This window comes from Pleurodeles waltl, chromosome 1_2 (genome assembly GCF_031143425.1).
Source record: "Pleurodeles waltl isolate 20211129_DDA chromosome 1_2, aPleWal1.hap1.20221129, whole genome shotgun sequence".
NCBI lineage: Eukaryota > Metazoa > Chordata > Amphibia > Caudata > Salamandridae > Pleurodeles > Pleurodeles waltl.
In genome coordinates this window covers 214,557,620-214,576,357 of record NC_090437.1, presented here as the reverse complement: position 1 = coordinate 214,576,357, position 18,738 = coordinate 214,557,620, and the positions used below count along the sequence as shown (strand labels likewise).

The 18,738-nt window shown below is 42.1% G+C and overlaps 1 protein-coding gene across 3 annotated transcripts in view; it reads left to right on the top strand.

Annotated features, from left to right (window-relative positions):
* LOC138299526 (phospholipid-transporting ATPase ABCA1-like) overlaps window positions 1-18,738 on the top strand; it is a 2,649,159-nt gene that overhangs the window by 931,452 nt on the left and 1,698,969 nt on the right. The window contains exon 15 of one of the 3 annotated variants that reach the window (XM_069237830.1): window positions 8,081-8,303. The exons of the other annotated variants lie outside the window; for them this stretch is intronic. Within the exon in view, the coding sequence (XP_069093931.1) occupies window positions 8,081-8,303 (223 nt within the window). The remainder of the gene's footprint in view (window positions 1-8,080; window positions 8,304-18,738) is intronic. 3 annotated transcript variants of the gene reach the window in all.

Sequence of the window (18,738 nt, the reverse complement as noted above, 5' to 3'; positions counted from 1 at the left end):
GTGGGTCCCTTGCTCACTGTGCCACTGGAATCAAGCTAGCCTGGCTGAAGAAGGGTGATACCCTGAAACCGGTCCCAGGATGCTTGTTTCCGGTCCAGGGAGGACCTGGCCTGGCAGTTCGGGCTGGACTGTTCCCATGAGGAACAGGGTCAAGACTGATTTGCATATGGCTGGGTCCGAACTGGGGTGGCATGGTGAGCAAAAGAACGATGGATTAAACCCAGATCTGTGACTGGGGGTGAGTGTTTGCATTGTCAGCACTCCGTCCATCATCCTTTTGTGTTACTAATGTTGCCCTAAGTGGGAAGGGTATGCCCTGACGTGGGTCCCTTGCTCACTGTGCCACTGGAATCAAGCTAGCCTGGCTGAAGAAGGGTGATACCCTGAAACCGGTCCCAGGATGCTTGTTTCCGGTCCAGGGAGGACCTGGCCTGGCAGTTCGGGCTGGACTGTTCCCATGAGGAACAGGGTCAAGACTGATTTGCATATGGCTGGGTCCGAACTGGGGTGGCATGGTGAGCAAAAGAACGATGGATTAAACACAGATCTGTGACTGGGGGTGAGTGTTTGCATTGTCAGCACTCCGTCCATCATCCTTTTGTGTTACTAATGTTGCCCTAAGTGGGAAGGGTATGCCCAGACGTGGGTCCCTTGCTCACTGTGCCACTGGAATCAAGCTAGCCTGGCTAAAGAAGGGTGATACCCTGAAACCGGTCCCAGGATGCTTGTTTCCGGTCCAGGGAGGACCTGGCCTGGCAGTTCGGGCTGGACTGTTCCCATGAGAAACAGGGTCAAGACTGATTTGCATATGGCTGGGTCCGAACTGGGGTGGCATGGTGAGCAAAAGAACGATGGATTAAACCCAGATCTGTGACTGGGGGTGAGTGTTTGCATTGTCAGCACTCCGTCCATCATCCTTTTGTGTTACTAATGTTGCCCTAAGTGGGAAGGGTATGCCCAGACGTGGGTCCCTTGCTCACTGTGCCACTGGAATCAAGCTAGCCTGCCTGAAGAAGGGTGATACCCTGAAACCGGTCCCAGGATGCTTGTTTCTGGTCCAGGGAGGACCTGGCCTGGCAGTTCGGGCTGGACTGTTCCCAGGGGATACAGGGTCAAGACTGATTTGCATATGGCTGGGTCCGAACTGGGGTGGCATGGTGAGCAAAAGAGCGATGGATTAAACCCAGATCTGTGACTGGGGGTGAGTGTTTGCATTGTCAGCACTCCGTCCATCATCCTTTTGTGTTACTAATGTTGCCCTAAGTGGGAAGGGTATGCCCAGACGTGGGTCCCTTGCTCACTGTGCCACTGGAATCAAGCTAGCCTGGCTGAAGAAGGGTGATACCCTGAAACCGGTCCCAGAATGCTTGTTTCCGGTCCAGGGAGGACCTGGCCTGGCAGTTCGGACTGGACTGTTCCCATGAGGAACAGGGTCAAGACTGATTTGCATATGGCTGGGTCCGAACTGGGGTGGCATGGTGAGCAAAAGAACGATGGATTAAACCCAGATCTGTGACTGGGGGTGAGTGTTTGCATTGTCAGCACTCCGTCCATCATCCTTTTGTGTTACTAATGTTGCCCTAAGTGGGAAGGGTATGCCCAGACGTGGGTCCCTTGCTCACTGTGCCACTGGAATCAAGCTAGCCTGGCTGAAGAAGGGTGATACCCTGAAACCGGTCCCAGGATGCTTGTTTCCGGTCCAGGGAGGACCTGGCCTGGCAGATCGGGATGGACTGTTCCCATGAGGAACAGGGTCAAGACTGATTTGCATATGGCTGGGTCCGAACTGGGGTGGCATGGTGAGCAAAAGAACGATGGATTAAACCCAGATCTGTGACTGGGGGTGAGTGTTTGCATTATCAGCACTCCGTCCATCATCCTTTTGTGTTACTAATGTTGCCCTAAGTGGGAAGGGTATGCCCAGACGTGGGTCCCTTGCTCACTGTGCCACTGGAATCAAGCTAACCTGGCTGAAGAAGGGTGATACCCTGAAACCGGTCCCAGGATGCTTGTTTCCGGTCCAGGGAGGACCTGGCCTGGCAGTTCGGGCTGGACTGTTCCCATGAGGAACAGGGTCAAGACTGATTTGCATATGGCTGGGTCCGAACTGGGGTGGCATGGTGAGCAAAAGAACGATGGATTAAACCCAGATCTGTGACTGGCGGTGAGTGTTTGCATTGTCAGCACTCCGTCCATCATCCTTTTGTGTTACTAATGTTGCCCTAAGTGGGAAGGGTATGCCCAGACGTGGGTCCCTTGCTCACTGTGCCACTGGAATCAAGCTAGCCTGGCTGAAGAAGGGTGATACCCTGAAACCGGTCCCAGGATGCTTGTTTCCGGTCCAGGGAGGACCTGGCCTGGCAGTTCGGGCTGGACTGTTCCCATGAGGAACAGGGTCAAGACTGATTTGCATATGGCTTGGTCCGAACTGGGGTGGCATGGTGAGCAAAAGAATGATGGATTAAACCCAGATCTGTGACTGGGGGTGAGTGTTTGCATTGTCAGCACTCCGTCCATCATCCTTTTGTGTTACTAATGTTGCCCTAAGTGGGAAGGGTATGCCCAGACGTGGGTCCCTTGCTCACTGTGCCACTGGATTCAAGCTAGCCTGGCTGAAGAAGGGTGATACCCTGAAACCGGTCCCAGGATGCTTGTTTCCGGTCCAGGGAGGACCTGGCCTGGCAGTTCGGGCTGGACTGTTCCCATGAGGAACAGGGTCAAGACTGATTTGCATATGGCTGGGTCCGAACTGGGGTGGCATGGTGAGCAAAAGAACGATGGATTAAACCCAGATCTGTGACTGGGGGTGAGTGTTTGCATTGTCAGCACTCCGTCCATCATCCTTTTGTGTTACTAATGTTGCCCTAAGTGGGAAGGGTATGCCCAGACGTGGGTCCCTTGCTCACTGTGCCACTGGAATCAAGCTAGCCTGGCTGAAGAAGGGTGATACCCTGAAACCGGTCCCAGGATGCTTGTTTCCGGTCCAGGGAGGACCTGGCCTGGCAGTTCGGGCTGGACTGTTCCCATGAGGAACAGGGTCAAGACTGATTTGCATATGGCTGGGTCCGAACTGGGGTGGCATGGTGAGCAAAAGAACGATGGATTAAACCCAGATCTGTGACTGGGGGTGAGTGTTTGCATTGTCAGCACTCCGTCCATCATCCTTTTGTGTTACTAATGTTGCCCTAAGTGGGAAGGGTATGCCCAGACGTGGGTCCCTTGCTCACTGTGCCACTGGAATCAAGCTAGCCTGGCTGAAGAAGGGTGATACCCTGAAACCGGTCCCAGGATGCTTGTTTCCGGTCCAGGGAGGACCTGGCCTGGCAGTTCGGGCTGGACTGTTCCCATGAGGAACAGGGTCAAGACTGATTTGCATATGGCTGGGTCCGAACTGGGGTGGCATGGTGAGCAAAAGAACGATGGATTAAACCCAGATCTGTGACTGGGGGTGAGTGTTTGCATTGTCAGCACTCCGTCCATCATCCTTTTGTGTTACGCATGTAAGCTTTACTTCATCATGTTGGTTAATGAACATTCAATGCGATATTGGAGGCACAGACCATGAGCTATCATTGACATATAGGTTTAACATAAACTATTATGTACATTAAGCAAAGAACAAAATGTATGTAACATTTGGTAGAAATACATCTTGCCCAACAGAAAATATTTATTTAAGTCCCTTCTCACTGTTAAGAAATTATATCACATGGGTTAGCACTATTAACAGATATAAAACCATTAGAGGTTCAGAAATGTGTTCTTAATTCATCCTTCATTCTGAGGAATTCTGTTTTCCAGTTTAGAAAGCATTGTAAAGTGTGTTAGATATAAGTAAGTTATGATTAATGTAAATAATTTTAACTGTACAAACTGTGTTTGCTATTTATACTACATTTTTATTGACATTATTAAATTATGAGCTCAGAGATAGTAATCGAAATATGATTCATCATCAATTTGTTGCTGAACTATGTTCTCCTCTGGATGACGGAAACATATCCCTGCATGAATGGAAGGTGAGATTGCCTTCATGAGGGCAACTGGAACTGGTTCATTATGATTTATTTGTATTGCCCTAGTCCTTAGAACACCCATCTTTATCCTCTTTGTAAGCAAGAAACCCAGTTGTACTCTCTAACTCAGACCTTTCCTTTGCATATCAGGTCACTGTAGTCATTAAGGGTCCTAATTTCCAAATCTACTTACGCCAAACAGTACAAGTGTCAAGGCCATCTGCCAGCTGATTACTAGTATCCTTTTTAAGAACCCATGCTTTGTCTACTAGCTATTCAGAACCTGCTTAAAATACAGAAGAAGTTGAAGATTTGTCCAGGCTTCTAGAAAGAGACATTCTTTTGCCTCCCATGGGAGGACTGGAATATAGGCCCCATGAACAAAGGGCAGTTCACTAACCAGGATCTGTAACTTGCACACTGACTCGTTTGCAAACTGACCTTAATTTGAATTCCAAATCTATCTTCATAGACGGCCAGAACACCTCCGTCCTCATTAATATCACAGAGGTAGGTCGGATTCTGCGATCCTCGGTTAATAGCTGAGAACATAGAGATGGAAGCCTGTATGGGACAGAAGACCTCCAACCCCGTTTTAACATTCTCAACATGGGCAACATAAAAAATAAAAAAAACACTGCATGTCTAGGAAAATAAGGAGTGGTGCTTTTGTTTCTTTTTTTTTAAATGTTGACATGCTGGGAAGTCATCAGTCGGGAACGTTCAAGCATTCTCTGGAGCACTGTCTGCTTCTTACAAGGCTGCCTGATACAAATTCCCAGAAGGGCTGCTTAATCTGCAAATTGGTTATAACCTGTCCTAGGCGATCGGTATCTGACTAATACCTTATGAAAGCAATATTTATCACAAAGCATTGAAATGTCTTATTGCTACTAGTCGATAGGAGGGGATGTACCTTTCGGCTGCCTCCTATTTGCAATTTGAGAATGGCCACAAACCCATTTTAGCGAGTGTGAATTAAATATTTGGTTCACAATTTTTTTTTCACATTTCAAACCGCAGTGAAATGGATCCACCTCTGCTAGGAAAGTTTCTTGCTCGGTTGCTCCTACTTAATTTGCACCAGAGCTTTTTCAAACTCCATCTCTTCACAGGTAGCAAAATTCAAGGAAAATAGACTGTCTGATCATTAGTTTGCTGCCCATCATTGTGGATTGTGAATAACCGTGAAACACATTATTTTGGAAGCAACTCACATCTCTGAAATCCACAAGCAAAAGACCAGTTCCGTACCACTGAAAAACCTCAGTTATGTCATAAACTCAAAACGCAACATTTTGGAACACATTTGGGCCCGTATTTATACTCCGTTTGCGCCGAATTAGCGTCGTTTTTTTCGACGCAAATTCGGCGCAAAACGAACGCCATATTTATACTTTGGCGTTAGACGCGTCTAGCGCCAAAGTATGGGCAAATAGCGTCATTTTTTTGCGTGAACGCCTTCCTTGCGTTAATGAGATGCAAGGAAGGCGTTCCCGTCTAAAAAAATGACGGCGACGCAAATGCGTCGTATTTATACTCCTGGGCAAAAATCACGCCCGGGAGGTGGCGGGTCAAAAAACCCCGCATTTGCGCCACTATTTAACGCCTGGGTCAGGGTAGGTGTTAAGGGGCCTGTGGGCTCAAAATGAACCCACAGGTGCCCTCCCCTGCCCCCAGGGACCCCCCCTGCCACCCCTGCCCACCCCAGGAGGACACCCAAGGATGGAGGGACCCATCCCAGGGACATTCAGGTATGTTCAGGTAAGTATAAAAAAAAAAATGTTTATATTTTTTTTTGGCATAGGGGGGCCTTATTTGTGCCCCCCTACATGCCACTATGCCCAATGACCATGCCCTGGGGACATAAGTCCCCTGGGCATGGCCATTGGGCAAGGGGGCATGACTCCTGTCTTTACTAAGGCAGGAGTCATTTAAATGGCGTCTGGGCGTCGAAAATAATGGCGCAAATCGGGTGGAGGCGATTTTTTTGCCTCAACCTGACTTGCCCCATTTTAAGACGCCCTAACGCCATTTTCCCCCTACGCCGGCGCTGCCTGGTCTACGTGGTTTTTTTCCACGCACACCAGGCAGCGCCGGTCTGCTAGCGCCGGCTAACGCCATTCCATAAATACGGCGCCCGCATGGCGCTTCAGAATGGCGTTAGACGGCGCTAAATTTTTTGAAGCTAAACTGCGTTAGCGCAGTTTAGCGTCAAAAAGTATAAATATGGGCCTTGATGAATTGTCAGTGCTAATACATTCTCAAATATCTGTCCTCGTATTTTATTCACCCTCCCATCTGTGTTTTTCCATGTCTTTAATCCTTTTGTATTGCAGTTCTTAATTTTGATAAAATGCTGGCAAGCCTAAAATGTAATTAATTGTTCCTCTCATACTACTGACAAAGTACAGACTAGTCATATTTATGAAGACATATCAGGTGCATGTGCTGCTGAGCAGCCCAGCTTTATGGCTCAGCTTGCTCAGCTCACTGCAGCCTGTCACCTCCGATGGTCTCTGCTTGAAGGTGACCCTTTGCTTGTAGGCTGCTGCAGAGACAGGGCTACCTTTTGGTAAAATGTCACACATAACCACGTTGGGGCAGGAGTTTCAGAGCATGGCACATCTGAGTCTCCAGTTTGCTGAGGCTTTATACCTTGTTTTTTATACAGCTGTTTGCCTCGTGGTGTGGGATTGTGGCTGTATATACTCTGCCATCTGGCCATTCTGCTAAGTCTCAATGAGTGTTACCTAGAAGTGGGATATGGTGGAAAAAACAAAGAATGTTTTGTGAACACTTAGAGGGGTAGGAAATACAGTACAATTTTACTTTGAGATGGATGTATGGACGCTCAAACACAGACTTTGTAACTCCAGTGTCCTATAGTACACTGCAACAAGTTAGTTAATTTACGGTCAGCAACAGCTTGGCCTGAATGTAGCTCAAATATGGCCCTACCCTAATACTAACTGTAAAGTTACAACCCATTTACCTTCAGGCATAGTAACTAACCACTTTAGATAGTAGCTCATATACAATTCAGCCTCTCCACACTAATAATATGGGAAAAGAAATGTAGTGCCCACTTGATTGACTCTATGATTTTTCAAGAAGAATTTGTGCTATAAGATACTCTAATTCCCACAAAGTGAAACACTTCAAATCCTCATAGTAAAGTATACATGCCGAGAGAGGTAAAAGGAGGTTGAGGAACAGGAGGCCAGAAAGTCCTCCTGCCAAGATTATTGAGCATAAGCGCCCATAAGATGCTCCTGACATCTTGACACCAGTTACTTCAAGAGCAAAAATAAGTTCGGAAAATGTTTTCAGCGTAGTCACAAACAAATAACAACAAACAAACTTATTTTATAATTTGAGGGGAAACAATGATTTTGACAACAGCTTTAAAGCAATGCAAACAACTACAATATTGGAGAGGAATGCGCCCGGTCAAATAAAGCCACCCAATCTGCTCTCAGCCAACACGATTAATTTCAGAGAAAGCGAACACTCTTTTCAATGATTGAAAACCCACATAATGGCAGTAACACCTTCTGGACAGAAATCTTGAGGTATACGTGCAACAACTATGTAAAATACCAATGCGGTTAAAAATAATTGCCGTAGAAGGACAAGGTCAACAAGTAAGAAGCACAAAAATTAAGAAAATGGGATGAAGAGATCACATTGTACCAAAATCAAAAACTTTATATAAAGTACAAATAGAACACTATAGAAAGGTTTGTTGCTTGTGTTATTATGCATTTTCTGTATGTTGCACAAAACATATTTTTTTACTTATGTTCAAGGTCTGACAATCTAAGAACTGCTTCTGGCACAAAGTGACACATGATTGATGTGAATATATACACATTTATTTGCTGTTTAGCAATTGAGTAGCATTTGCTTCACGAGCCTTAGAAGGAATTTTCATACTATTGACATACTTACTGAGGCAAAAAAATTAAAAGAAGTGGAGATTATTAGAATCCATGCGTATTGTTAACCACTAAAGTTAACTTTTTGTAACTGCAAACCAAACTTCTTTCATCTTACAACAGCTTTACGCAGTATATTGGAAATATCCTTCCAATGTTCCTGACGCTGGCCTTTATATTTTCCGTCTGCATGATCATCAAGGGTTTAGTACATGAGAAAGAGCTGAGACTGAAAGAGGTTATGAGGATGGTAGGTGTGAAGAACAGCATCATCTGGTTAACATGGTTCATCGATAACATGGCACTGCTCATAGTGACATCTGCGTTACTTTCCGTGTTGATAAAGGTTAGTTAAATGTTCCCATCATAAGTTCTATAAAAGAAGAAATTCTTGTCTGAAACATTAATCAACGCTAATTGATTACAAATTAAACGGTGATTTATCTCGTTATGTAATCAAAATTAAAATGAATATGTTATCAATAAGTATGTTTATTGATATATTTTGGTTTTTAGTGTAATGGAAATTTAGAAAACTGTTCACACAGCAGTGCTTCCTCATGCAAGTGTGTACCATTGCAGAGGCTAACTATACCTACAGAGTTGCAATACATCACCATTTTCATACATTCGAATTTTGCAAAAAGAATGACATTGACAGGAAACACAGATCAAATCAAACATCTGTGATCAATTTAGCATATATAACATATTCTAAAAATATGACATTTTTGTCAAGGAAGAACTAAGTACAGACAGGGTTATCTAAAACTAATCGAGGTGGAAAAGTTACTTCATGCAATGGTTTCTTTTATTTTTGCGAGGCTTCATTGCTGGCCTTCAAAGTAGAAGAATGAGTTCAGGATGGCTTGTTTGACATTTAACATCTTTTTTTCTGGGGGCTCTTTTCTTTTTTGGCAGAAAACATGCTAGTTTCTGGCAGGAAACTCCTGAAGCTAGTAAACGGTGAAGGATACATGCAGTTCTAAAAAAGAAAAGACTGTGCATTGATCTTTTTTTGCCCTGCTGCTAGTGTGTAGAACAGTATGGTACTCTGAGATTCTATTGGGCCAGCAAAGGTGATGGAAAGTGAACAAAAAAGAAAAATAGTTAGTACATCATTAGCTAGGACACACGTGGTCAGTGGCCACTAAATGGCAAGGATGTTATTTTATGTTTTTACCTGCCTCCTGCTTCAAAGATTTTAGGAGCATCTTGCATACCATCACATTCTTAGATGAGATACCCACAATGTTATGCTTTTCAGAGGCAATTCTAGCAAAGACTTGAGAAAAGCAATTTTGAGAATGTGTTCTATTTATGCATGTATTAGTAGATTTACATAGCATGAATAAAACCTAAACAGGTAATGGAGCACTTTACAAAACTGAATTCAGTCTATTAAATAATATTATATACACTGAGGAATCATCCTTTTCTATCTTACCCCAGATGCATTTAAGAATGTAATAATTAGTTTTCTCTTAATCAGCACCAATGTATTACTTAGGGCCTGACTATGAGTGTGGTGGTCCTCGGACCACCACACTAGCGGTGGGTGTTGGGCCGCCGTAGTTGTGGTGGTCTGACCGCCACATTTCGAGGTTGACCGGCAGCCCCACAATCTACCACCGTCTCCGCTGGGATCTTCGATCCCGACGGGCTGACGGTGGCAGAGGTCGGACCTGGTTCTCCCCCAGCCTTTTAATGGTGGTTTCTCCACCACGAAATGGCTAGCTGAGAACAGGTGCACGGGATCACGGGGGGCCCTGCACTGTCCGTGCATTTGGCATTGGCAGATCAGGGGATCTCCATGCAGAGCACCCTGGCAATGTTCACTGTCTGCTCTTCAGACGGTGAACATTGTGAGGGTGCTGGTGCACCCTAAGGGTGGCAGCATTCCCGCCGGCTCAATTACGAGCCGGCAACAATGCTGCCTCCACTTTCACACTGGGGTGACAGGCAGAAACCTTGGTTTCCGCTCCTCAACCCAGCGGGAAAGTCGTAGTAGGCTTGGTAGGGAGGAAGTCAGTTTGGCAGCAGCCTCCCCATTGGAAGTTCGGACGACGCATTATCCCCTTTGCCAAACTCGAAATCAGGCCCTGAGTTTACTTTCATAAAAATAATTGGAGATAATACATCAGAAGGAGTGGTGTTTCTGTTTACCATAAATGTTATCACTGAACAGCAAAATTGTCTTATGACATGCTGCCTCTAATTGTACAGAAAAATATCACCATTTAAGTAAGGAAGACAGTGTTTACACTACAAATATGTTTTATTAACTTTATTATATGCTAGTAATTTTGTAATAAATTCATGAAAATTAGATATTTATTGTGCATTTAGACATATTTCAACTTTTAATATTGCTAATCTAGGTTCGAAGTACTCCAATTCTAAATCCTAAATACAACATCGGATAAATTGATGTTTAATAAGATGTTTTCAGTAACCTACACTTGTCAGATCTAGAGATTATACTGCTTCTGCACACCATGGAAACTGCTTGCCCCAAATACTCTGTTTAGGAAAACCTTCAACTTTTGAAATCACTAGACCTAGGGAACCATGCCACATTTGTATTTGTGAGATCAGTTTTTGGCCCATGCCAGACATACGTTCAGCAGATACTGTGTTCTCTGGGAAATCCGTGGACTCAAATTCAGTTTTTAAGGATTTCTTTTAGGCCACATTAGCTAAAAACATATTTTAGATGAACATCACAACTGACATTATCAAATGTACCCGTAATAACAATGCAAATTGCATTCTTTGCTGATGCAACTGCACACATCCCTAGTAAATGTATCCTGATGTATTATACAACAATCCATCATTTAACTGTTTGCATCTCAAAAAATGTCAGGAGAATTTTAAAATCTATGATCAGAAATAGGTTATGCACATTAGATTGGGAATGAAATGTGTAAAATTGGAAGACTTTGGGCCATATTTATACTTTTTGACGCAAAACTGCGCTAACGCAGTTTTGCGTCAAAAAAATTAGCGCCGGCTAATGCCATTCTGAAGCGCCATGCGGGCGCCGTATTTAATCAATGGCGTTAGACGGTGTTAGCCGGCGTTAGCCGCCGGCGCTGCCTGGTGTGCGTGGAAAAAAACGACGTACACCAGGCAGCGCCGGCGTAAGGGGATATGGGGCTTGGGCGTCAAGAAATGGGGCAAGTCAGGTTGAGGCCATTTTTTCGCCCCAACCAGATTTGCACCATTTTTTTTCACTCCCAACCCCCATAGAAATAACTCCTTTCTTAGCAAAGACAGGAGTCATGCCCCCTTGCCCAATGGCCATGCCCAGGGGACTTCTGTCCCCTGGGCATGGTCATTGGGCATAGTGGCATGTAGGGGGGCACAAATCAGGCCCCCCTATGCCACAAAAAAAAAAAAAAAAGAACACTTACCTGAACTTACCTCAATGTCCCTGGGATGGGTCCCTCCATCCTTGGGTGTCCTCCTGGGGTGGGCAAGGGTGACAGGGGGGGTCCCTGGGGGCATGGGAGGGCACCTCTGGGCTCCTTCAGAGCCCACAGGTCCCTTAACGCCTGCCTTTTGCAGGCGCTAAAAAACGGCGCAAAAGCGTCCGTACGTCATTTTTTTTGACCCGCTCACTCCCGGCCGTGAATTTTGCCCGGGAGTATAAATCCAACGCACATGCCTCGGAGTCGATTTTTTAGACGTGAACGCCTACCTTGCATCTCATTAACGCAAAGTAGGTGTCCATGCTAAAAAATGACGCAAACTCCATGGACTTTGGCGCTAGACGCGTCTAACGCCAAAGTATAAATATGGAGTTAGTTTTGCGTCAAAATTGCGTCAAAAAAAATGACGCAATTCCGGCGCAAACGGAGTATAAATATGCCCCTTTATGTTTCTATAAGTACATTAATAAAATTCGACCCTGGCGGCCTAATTAAGACTTCGGCAGACAGGAAAGCCTGTCCGCCAAACTCCTGACAGGATGGCCACCGCCTTCATGGCGAGCACTGTCTGGAGTCATTAAGAGTTTCCTGCTAGGTCAGTGGGCGGAAATCTCAGCTAAGTGTATGGGGAGTGCAGGGGCCCCCCTGTTGCCCCCTGCACCTGCTCTCTGTCAGACTTTTCATGGTGGTGTTACATCCATTGAAAGGCTGGTGGAGAACAAGGTTGTAATCCGCAGAGCAGCACTGACCACCAGGGTTTTAATGTGGGGTTGAACCGCCGCAACAGCGGCTGTTCTGACTGCCACTGCGAGTGTGGTGGTCTGAACACCACCACACTCGTAATGAAGCCCTAAGTGATGAACTTGCAAAAATGTAAGCTTCCTATATTTGCACATTTAGTAGAGAAAATAGAGACTATTATATGGCTACAGCCATCACCAATGCCTGATCTTAATAATGATGTCTACATGTTAATTCAATGGCATTGCAAAATCCCACATGTAGCTTATACATACACAAATCCTAAGTATTGATTCAAAATATTAACGAAAAAATAATGTTTGTTCTTAATATCATGGTCAGAATATTGTGAATACAAAACACAAAATATCTCTAAGATAACTATATTATTTTTTACCAATTCACAATGATATCAAATATTAAAATATTTTTCTAAGCTTTATATTATTTATTTATTTACTTACGGTTTTATTTTATTTTTTACTTTATTTAATTGTATTTGATTTAATTGTATTTATTTTTTGTGTATATATATATATATATATATATATATATATATATATATATATATACATAAAACATTTGTCGGGTGTATTGATATTTGGGTTGGTAGTGCTATTTTTAAAGGGTCTAAAAATTACTATTACTTGTTTTATTATTTCGAATTGCATTGCTAGATACTGTGATTTTGTTTATTGAATGTTTCATATTTGTAAAATGATTTACTTTTATTTTAGGGGGCTGTGGGTTTTACTGGTGGTTTGGAGGGGGCTCTCTAAACACAAATTTACACAGTATTTACTGATTGATTTATCTACAAATTATGTTAATGTTTCATGTTCTTTTTTCATTTGTTTTTACCTTATTGAAGTATGTGATTATAAGGCCCTGGCAAAATGTTTGTTACATCATCATATTCTCGCATAATTTCAGTGATTTAATGTTGTACTATTTATGCAAAATACCTGATATTCTGCTGTTATTCCACATCTTGCATTTCTGGGAAGTTGTGAGTCAAAATTGAGTATGAGCCATGGAAACTCATGATTGACCAGAATGCACATGGCTGGTGTTTGTGGTGCTTGTGCTTTTTGTGCTTTTTTATGGGTGTACAGGGTGCTCTGCTGTGCTGGCAGAGCTAACAGGGTTTTTGAAACTCCACACTCCGCTTGGAGTGCAGAGTTATCCAAAAAACTCTGCTAGCCCTGCCAGCGGAGCAGAGCTCACCTGGTGCGCTGGGCAGCACAACACAAGTGCAGACAGTCTGTCCTTGTGCTGTGCAGCCCATAACTGGGCTGCAGCGTGCACCGGAGCGGGGGAGGGAGGCAGCCACTGGAGACGACTCGTCGTCAGATGAGTAGGAGAGGAGGACCCCCAGAAAGACCCAGGTAAGTCCTTGTCTCTTTCTTTGTTTTGTCGTTTGTTTGTTGCACACTGGTGCACAAACAAGGACCAAAATGGCAGCTTTCACTGCCTCTGGCCCTGGCCTGGGTCACAGGCAGTGAAAGCTGCTGGTTGAGGCCTCTTGTGCACCACCCTTTCTGAATGCTCTTATCTCGGAAGCACTAGGTAGGGTCGGGCCTGGCTAAAAAAGCTCGACCCTGCTCAGCGCTTCTGAGATGGGTGAATTCAGGAGGGCTCTGCGGGGCACGGAATTCCAGCTTCATGGAATTCCACAAAGTGTTCTTTCAACTACACAGAATTCTGCAGAGCTGGACTCCGTTCACTCAGCCCAAGGCTGCTTTTTTATTTAGTAAAGGTGCTTCCTTGTAACTTAAATGGATGCAAGAGTGTATTTCACGCTAAAACATAGTCCAAAAGCAGGGCTTGCAGGTTGCATAATTACATGTTATTTAGTGTGATTTGTTTCAAAAGTGCATGTAATTAACATAAAGCAAGTTACTAATATGGGTTGCGGGAAATGGATAGTGGGAATAGGTGCTTTGTACTTTTTAAAATGAATTATAAATATTTTAATGCTTAAGTGGGTGAAAAATCAAGTTTAACTATTTTGTGGATTGAAAATTGTTTTTCATTTTGATAGGGATTTGTTGTTTGTTTAAACTCATATGAATAATTTTCTGAACAATTCTGATGAATTTGTAATTTTTCAAAATGTATTATAATTGTTTTTATAAAAAATAAAACAATTGTGATTCCAATTTTTATTTCTATTTGAACACTAGGTTTGTAAATTGTTCATTCATATTTTAAATCCATTTTTACATTTACGTACCTTTTTCTCTGCATTCAGTCTGATCCATCTGATGTATGCTGTTTCCTCAATATTTGTTAGAATGAACATAAATCTTAAATGTAGCCACCTTACCATGTATGTGCTACTCTAATATTTGTTAAAATGGACTTAGAGACCGATTACGAGTTGAGCGGCTGGGAAGACTCTTCCGACAAACTTCCAACTGAGAGGTTGCCGCCTTACTGGCGACCTCCCTGCCAGCCCTATTATGACTTTCCTGCTGGGCTGACAGGAAGAAAACAAGGTTTCCACCTGGCAGCTCAGCGGGAAAATGGTGGCAGCATTGTCGCTGGCTCCTAATCAAGCCGGTGGCAATGCTGCCACCAACAGGGGGCACCAGCATCTTCATAATGCGCACTTTCTGCAAAGCATGAGAGTGCTGGGTAGGGAGACCCCTGCTCTGCCCATTGCATGAGACTGCCATGAAAAGACTCGCGGAGAACCAAGTTGTAATCAGCAGGCTTATTTTTACATACACCACCGTCAGTGGATACGGCAGTGGTTTGGCGGTCCGATGCCCAAACTCTTAATTTGGCGGTCGGAATGGCAAACTGGCTGGCAGACATGAGTGCCACTGTGAGTTTGGTGGTGGCTTGACCGCCAGACTCGTAATGAGGCCCTAAGAATAGTAAATCCTCCCCCCAACCCCAAAGTAGCTTGGAGTTAGAATTGTAAATCTGCCCCCCCATGTATGCACTTTCTTCAAAGCAGACAGGAATTAGAACAATAAATCTGTCCCTCTGGCATCTCAATATGCAAAGTCTCCAGTGCTTGTTACACTAGAGTTGAAATAGTAAATCCGACATACGCCAATGTATGCACTTTCCCCATTGTTTATTAGATGGATTTAAAATAGTAAGCCTGCCCAATGCATGTTTGTTCCCTAATGTTTGCAGTGTTGCAGTTAGAAAGGAGTATTTGGATTGTTTTTGTTAGTTTATTTTTCATTCTGTTATATAATTAGGCTTCTAAATGTTACTGGAAGTTTTCCAACATATTAGGGCATATTTACCTTACAATATGCATGCTTTAATGTATTTTATTTTTTATTATATTTCTAAAATAATTTTCTATTTTTTATTCAAGTATACTTTTAAAAATATTTTCAAACATTCTTTATACTGTTTAATAAATGCAAATATGTTTGTAATTGTTTAATATTTAAGTATTTGTAACATTATATTTTTATTATCACATTTGTATTTGTTTAATAAAGTAATTGTAATGCAAGATTTAATATCACACTAATATATTATTATTAACAGTAATGTTAGTACTCATATTGATACTAATGTTAGTCAGTATTGCAATTAGAATTATTGCTACATTTCTATTCGTATTAATTCCTATAATTGAATATATGATGATGGAAATATGAATATTTTAAAATAAAATGTATGTTTACCTGTTATGTTTAAATTAAAGTTATAGTTATGTTTATGTTATTTTTATGTTACATTTAAAAAAATCAATATTTTTAAAATATATGTTTTAAAAAAATAATACTCACTATAGTAACCTGCATAGTTATCATCAATCCTACCTGCCTAAGCCATATAGTTGGTAATTATAGTACTCACAACACATTTTACACCATCGTAAATCACCCACTGGCATATGACAATAAAAATGTCCATATCTCCTACTGTAGAGCCAACAAAGCCCAGATCAGCCATATAGTCACCTATCACAGTACACAACATCTCCCGGCATCGAGAAAATCCACAAGTAGATCAGAATACACTGGACTATCGACAAATATATAGACCCAGATGATCTTTAAGCAACTAAAAGAGTTAAAACATAAACATGCTACTAGAGTAATGAACCATTTGGACATTCACTAGAGGGCATACCACTAATAAACAATAAAAAAGATGATTCCTACTCCAGTCTGATTTGGTGACCAGGAACCCTGTGGAAAGTCATTTGGCTATCCAAACTACGATCAGCCATGATAATGGCAAAATGTGCATTGTACAAATGCCAAAAACATAAAATAACATACATTGAAAGAGAATAAATGTGGTAGGATAACAACTGATGTTTTCCTTCTACTAAAAACGAAAACAGAATTTAATATGAATTTGAGGCACACAACTTCTCATACGTTTGTTTTATAGACACAACAACCTTAAGTACGTTGTTCAGTGCAGCTGGACATCATCACATAATGGTGGTGATAACCAGAAGCTGGGCGGCAATGGTAAGCAGAAGCACATGAAAATGCCTTTTTGGAACACCTGCTTCTGCATATCATGTACTGCAAAAACTGTGTTGAACAAGTGATAGTCTGCTGTGGTGCTCATACCTTTGCAAAATTGCAAGACCACATATGAATTGAGGCCAGTTTATCTCACAGCTGTTCTCTTTCCCTGCCATAGATCAATGAGTGTGATGCAAACAAAAGGCCCTATTCTGAATACTCAAAAGTGTGGCAAACTATTTGCTGCAAAATAGCAATCTGAATGACCTTTTCAAACTATTAGAATCAACAACTGTGTTAAGGTTATTCTGACTGGCTTCTGGTAGCCACTCAGGATACCTGTGAGTAGCTCACACATACCTGGGCTTTGTTTTGGGGTTCTGGAAATTCTTGGTATTCAGAAGAATAATGGTGTTCTGGTTTGGACAAAAAATCCATCCTTTTCTCCCATCAGTCAATGGAGAAGATGTTGCCAGGTTTTCAAATCAAACACCATTTTGTAGGCAGATTAAATAAATAGATGTTTTTGCCAGTTTTACATTTTAGGCAATATGTACAAGCCAGCTCTAGTAATATTAAATAACTTATAGGTACTGTCTGGAAATCTATGAGAGCTATTTCAGGAGGGATTATAAGAAGCATTTCAATGTCACCAGAGAAATAGTGCATGGCTTTTCATGGCCTTGTAAATATGGACCCCTTTCACACATAACACTGTGTTCAATGGGCGTTCCATGGGTGTTGCTTGATGGGTTCCCATGCAATACCCATGGAACCTGAAGGAATCTGATGCATTCCCAGATTTACAAGTCTGGGAATGCGTCAGACTCCAATGCCACCTCAGGGATGGCTTAAGATTGGTGCAGAGGGGATAAATATTTTTATTTCTCCCTGTTTTGTCCTCTTTCAATGAGTGCTGCATTCTGCACCATATTTACAAAGTTGCCCAACGTCTTTTGTGAACTTAACATACTGGGCCTGATTCATAAAGGGAAAACTAATGGCAGACTCTAAGGATACATGGATTTCCAACTTCGTCTGGGCATAAATCTAGACCTAAACAGAATTCTGTAACTCCAGTCAGAGATTCACATCTAGTAGTAGTCCTCACCACCTTACATTAAGAGAGGGGGGCATGTACAACTAAAAATACCACTATAGCATTACTACCAGTAGCTTTACTTACTAATAGCAACTTATAGGCATATCGCAAATAGAAATTTGCCAATACAGTTCTATATAGTGTAGCTCACTCTCTACCCATGCTGCACAGAAATACAAATTGAAAAGAATAGGGAAGCAATCATAAACTGAGGCAAAAATACATGAATAGGAAATATAAGTGTGAGAATCAGATGAATATACCCACACCCTGTGCCCTCTTCTGGTTGTGCTGTGAGATGTTGTAGAGTCACTCGCTAGAGGCAGTTGTGTTTTATGCCAGTGCGTTGTGATGTTTTTTTGAGTTTGTGTGGTGCAGTGTGAGATGAGTTGTGGTTTTATAATAGGTTAAAAATGTACATATTTGTAATTTTATAGTACGTCTTTTTTGTTTACATTTCTATAATATGAGTTATGGAGGTATCTGCAATGTTTGTAGTTACAGGGCTATGGTCTCATTACATATATTTACTATTACATTCATGTTTTTATTTTTTACATTCTTATAATGAGAATTGTAAGTGTTAGGGCTGTTTTTTACATTAATTCATTTTTGTATTTATTTTATTTTTAATCTTTTCAGATTGGCATGTTGTTATTTGGGTAAATGTCTGCAATTATAATAGTTACATTTTGGTACAATACTATTTTATGTATTGGATTTTTAAAACTTTTTATTATATGTTTTACAAGAGTGTTAGCAGTGTTTGTCACTGCATTCATTTTATTAATTGTATTTATTGCTTTTAGGATGTGACATTTGTACCCTTACATTCATGTCCAAATGAATATTTGTCTTTCATTTGAATTGTTTATGTTTGTTAGGTTTTTGTGATTTGAGCTCCACAGATTTCAATGTAATTCCATTTTGGTACCTGTGAAAGGCCATGTGTGATGTGTAACTTACTCTAAGCATTGACATATGTAGATTTGAGCATGTTTTGGCTATTTTATGGTACTACTAAAGAAGATATGGTCA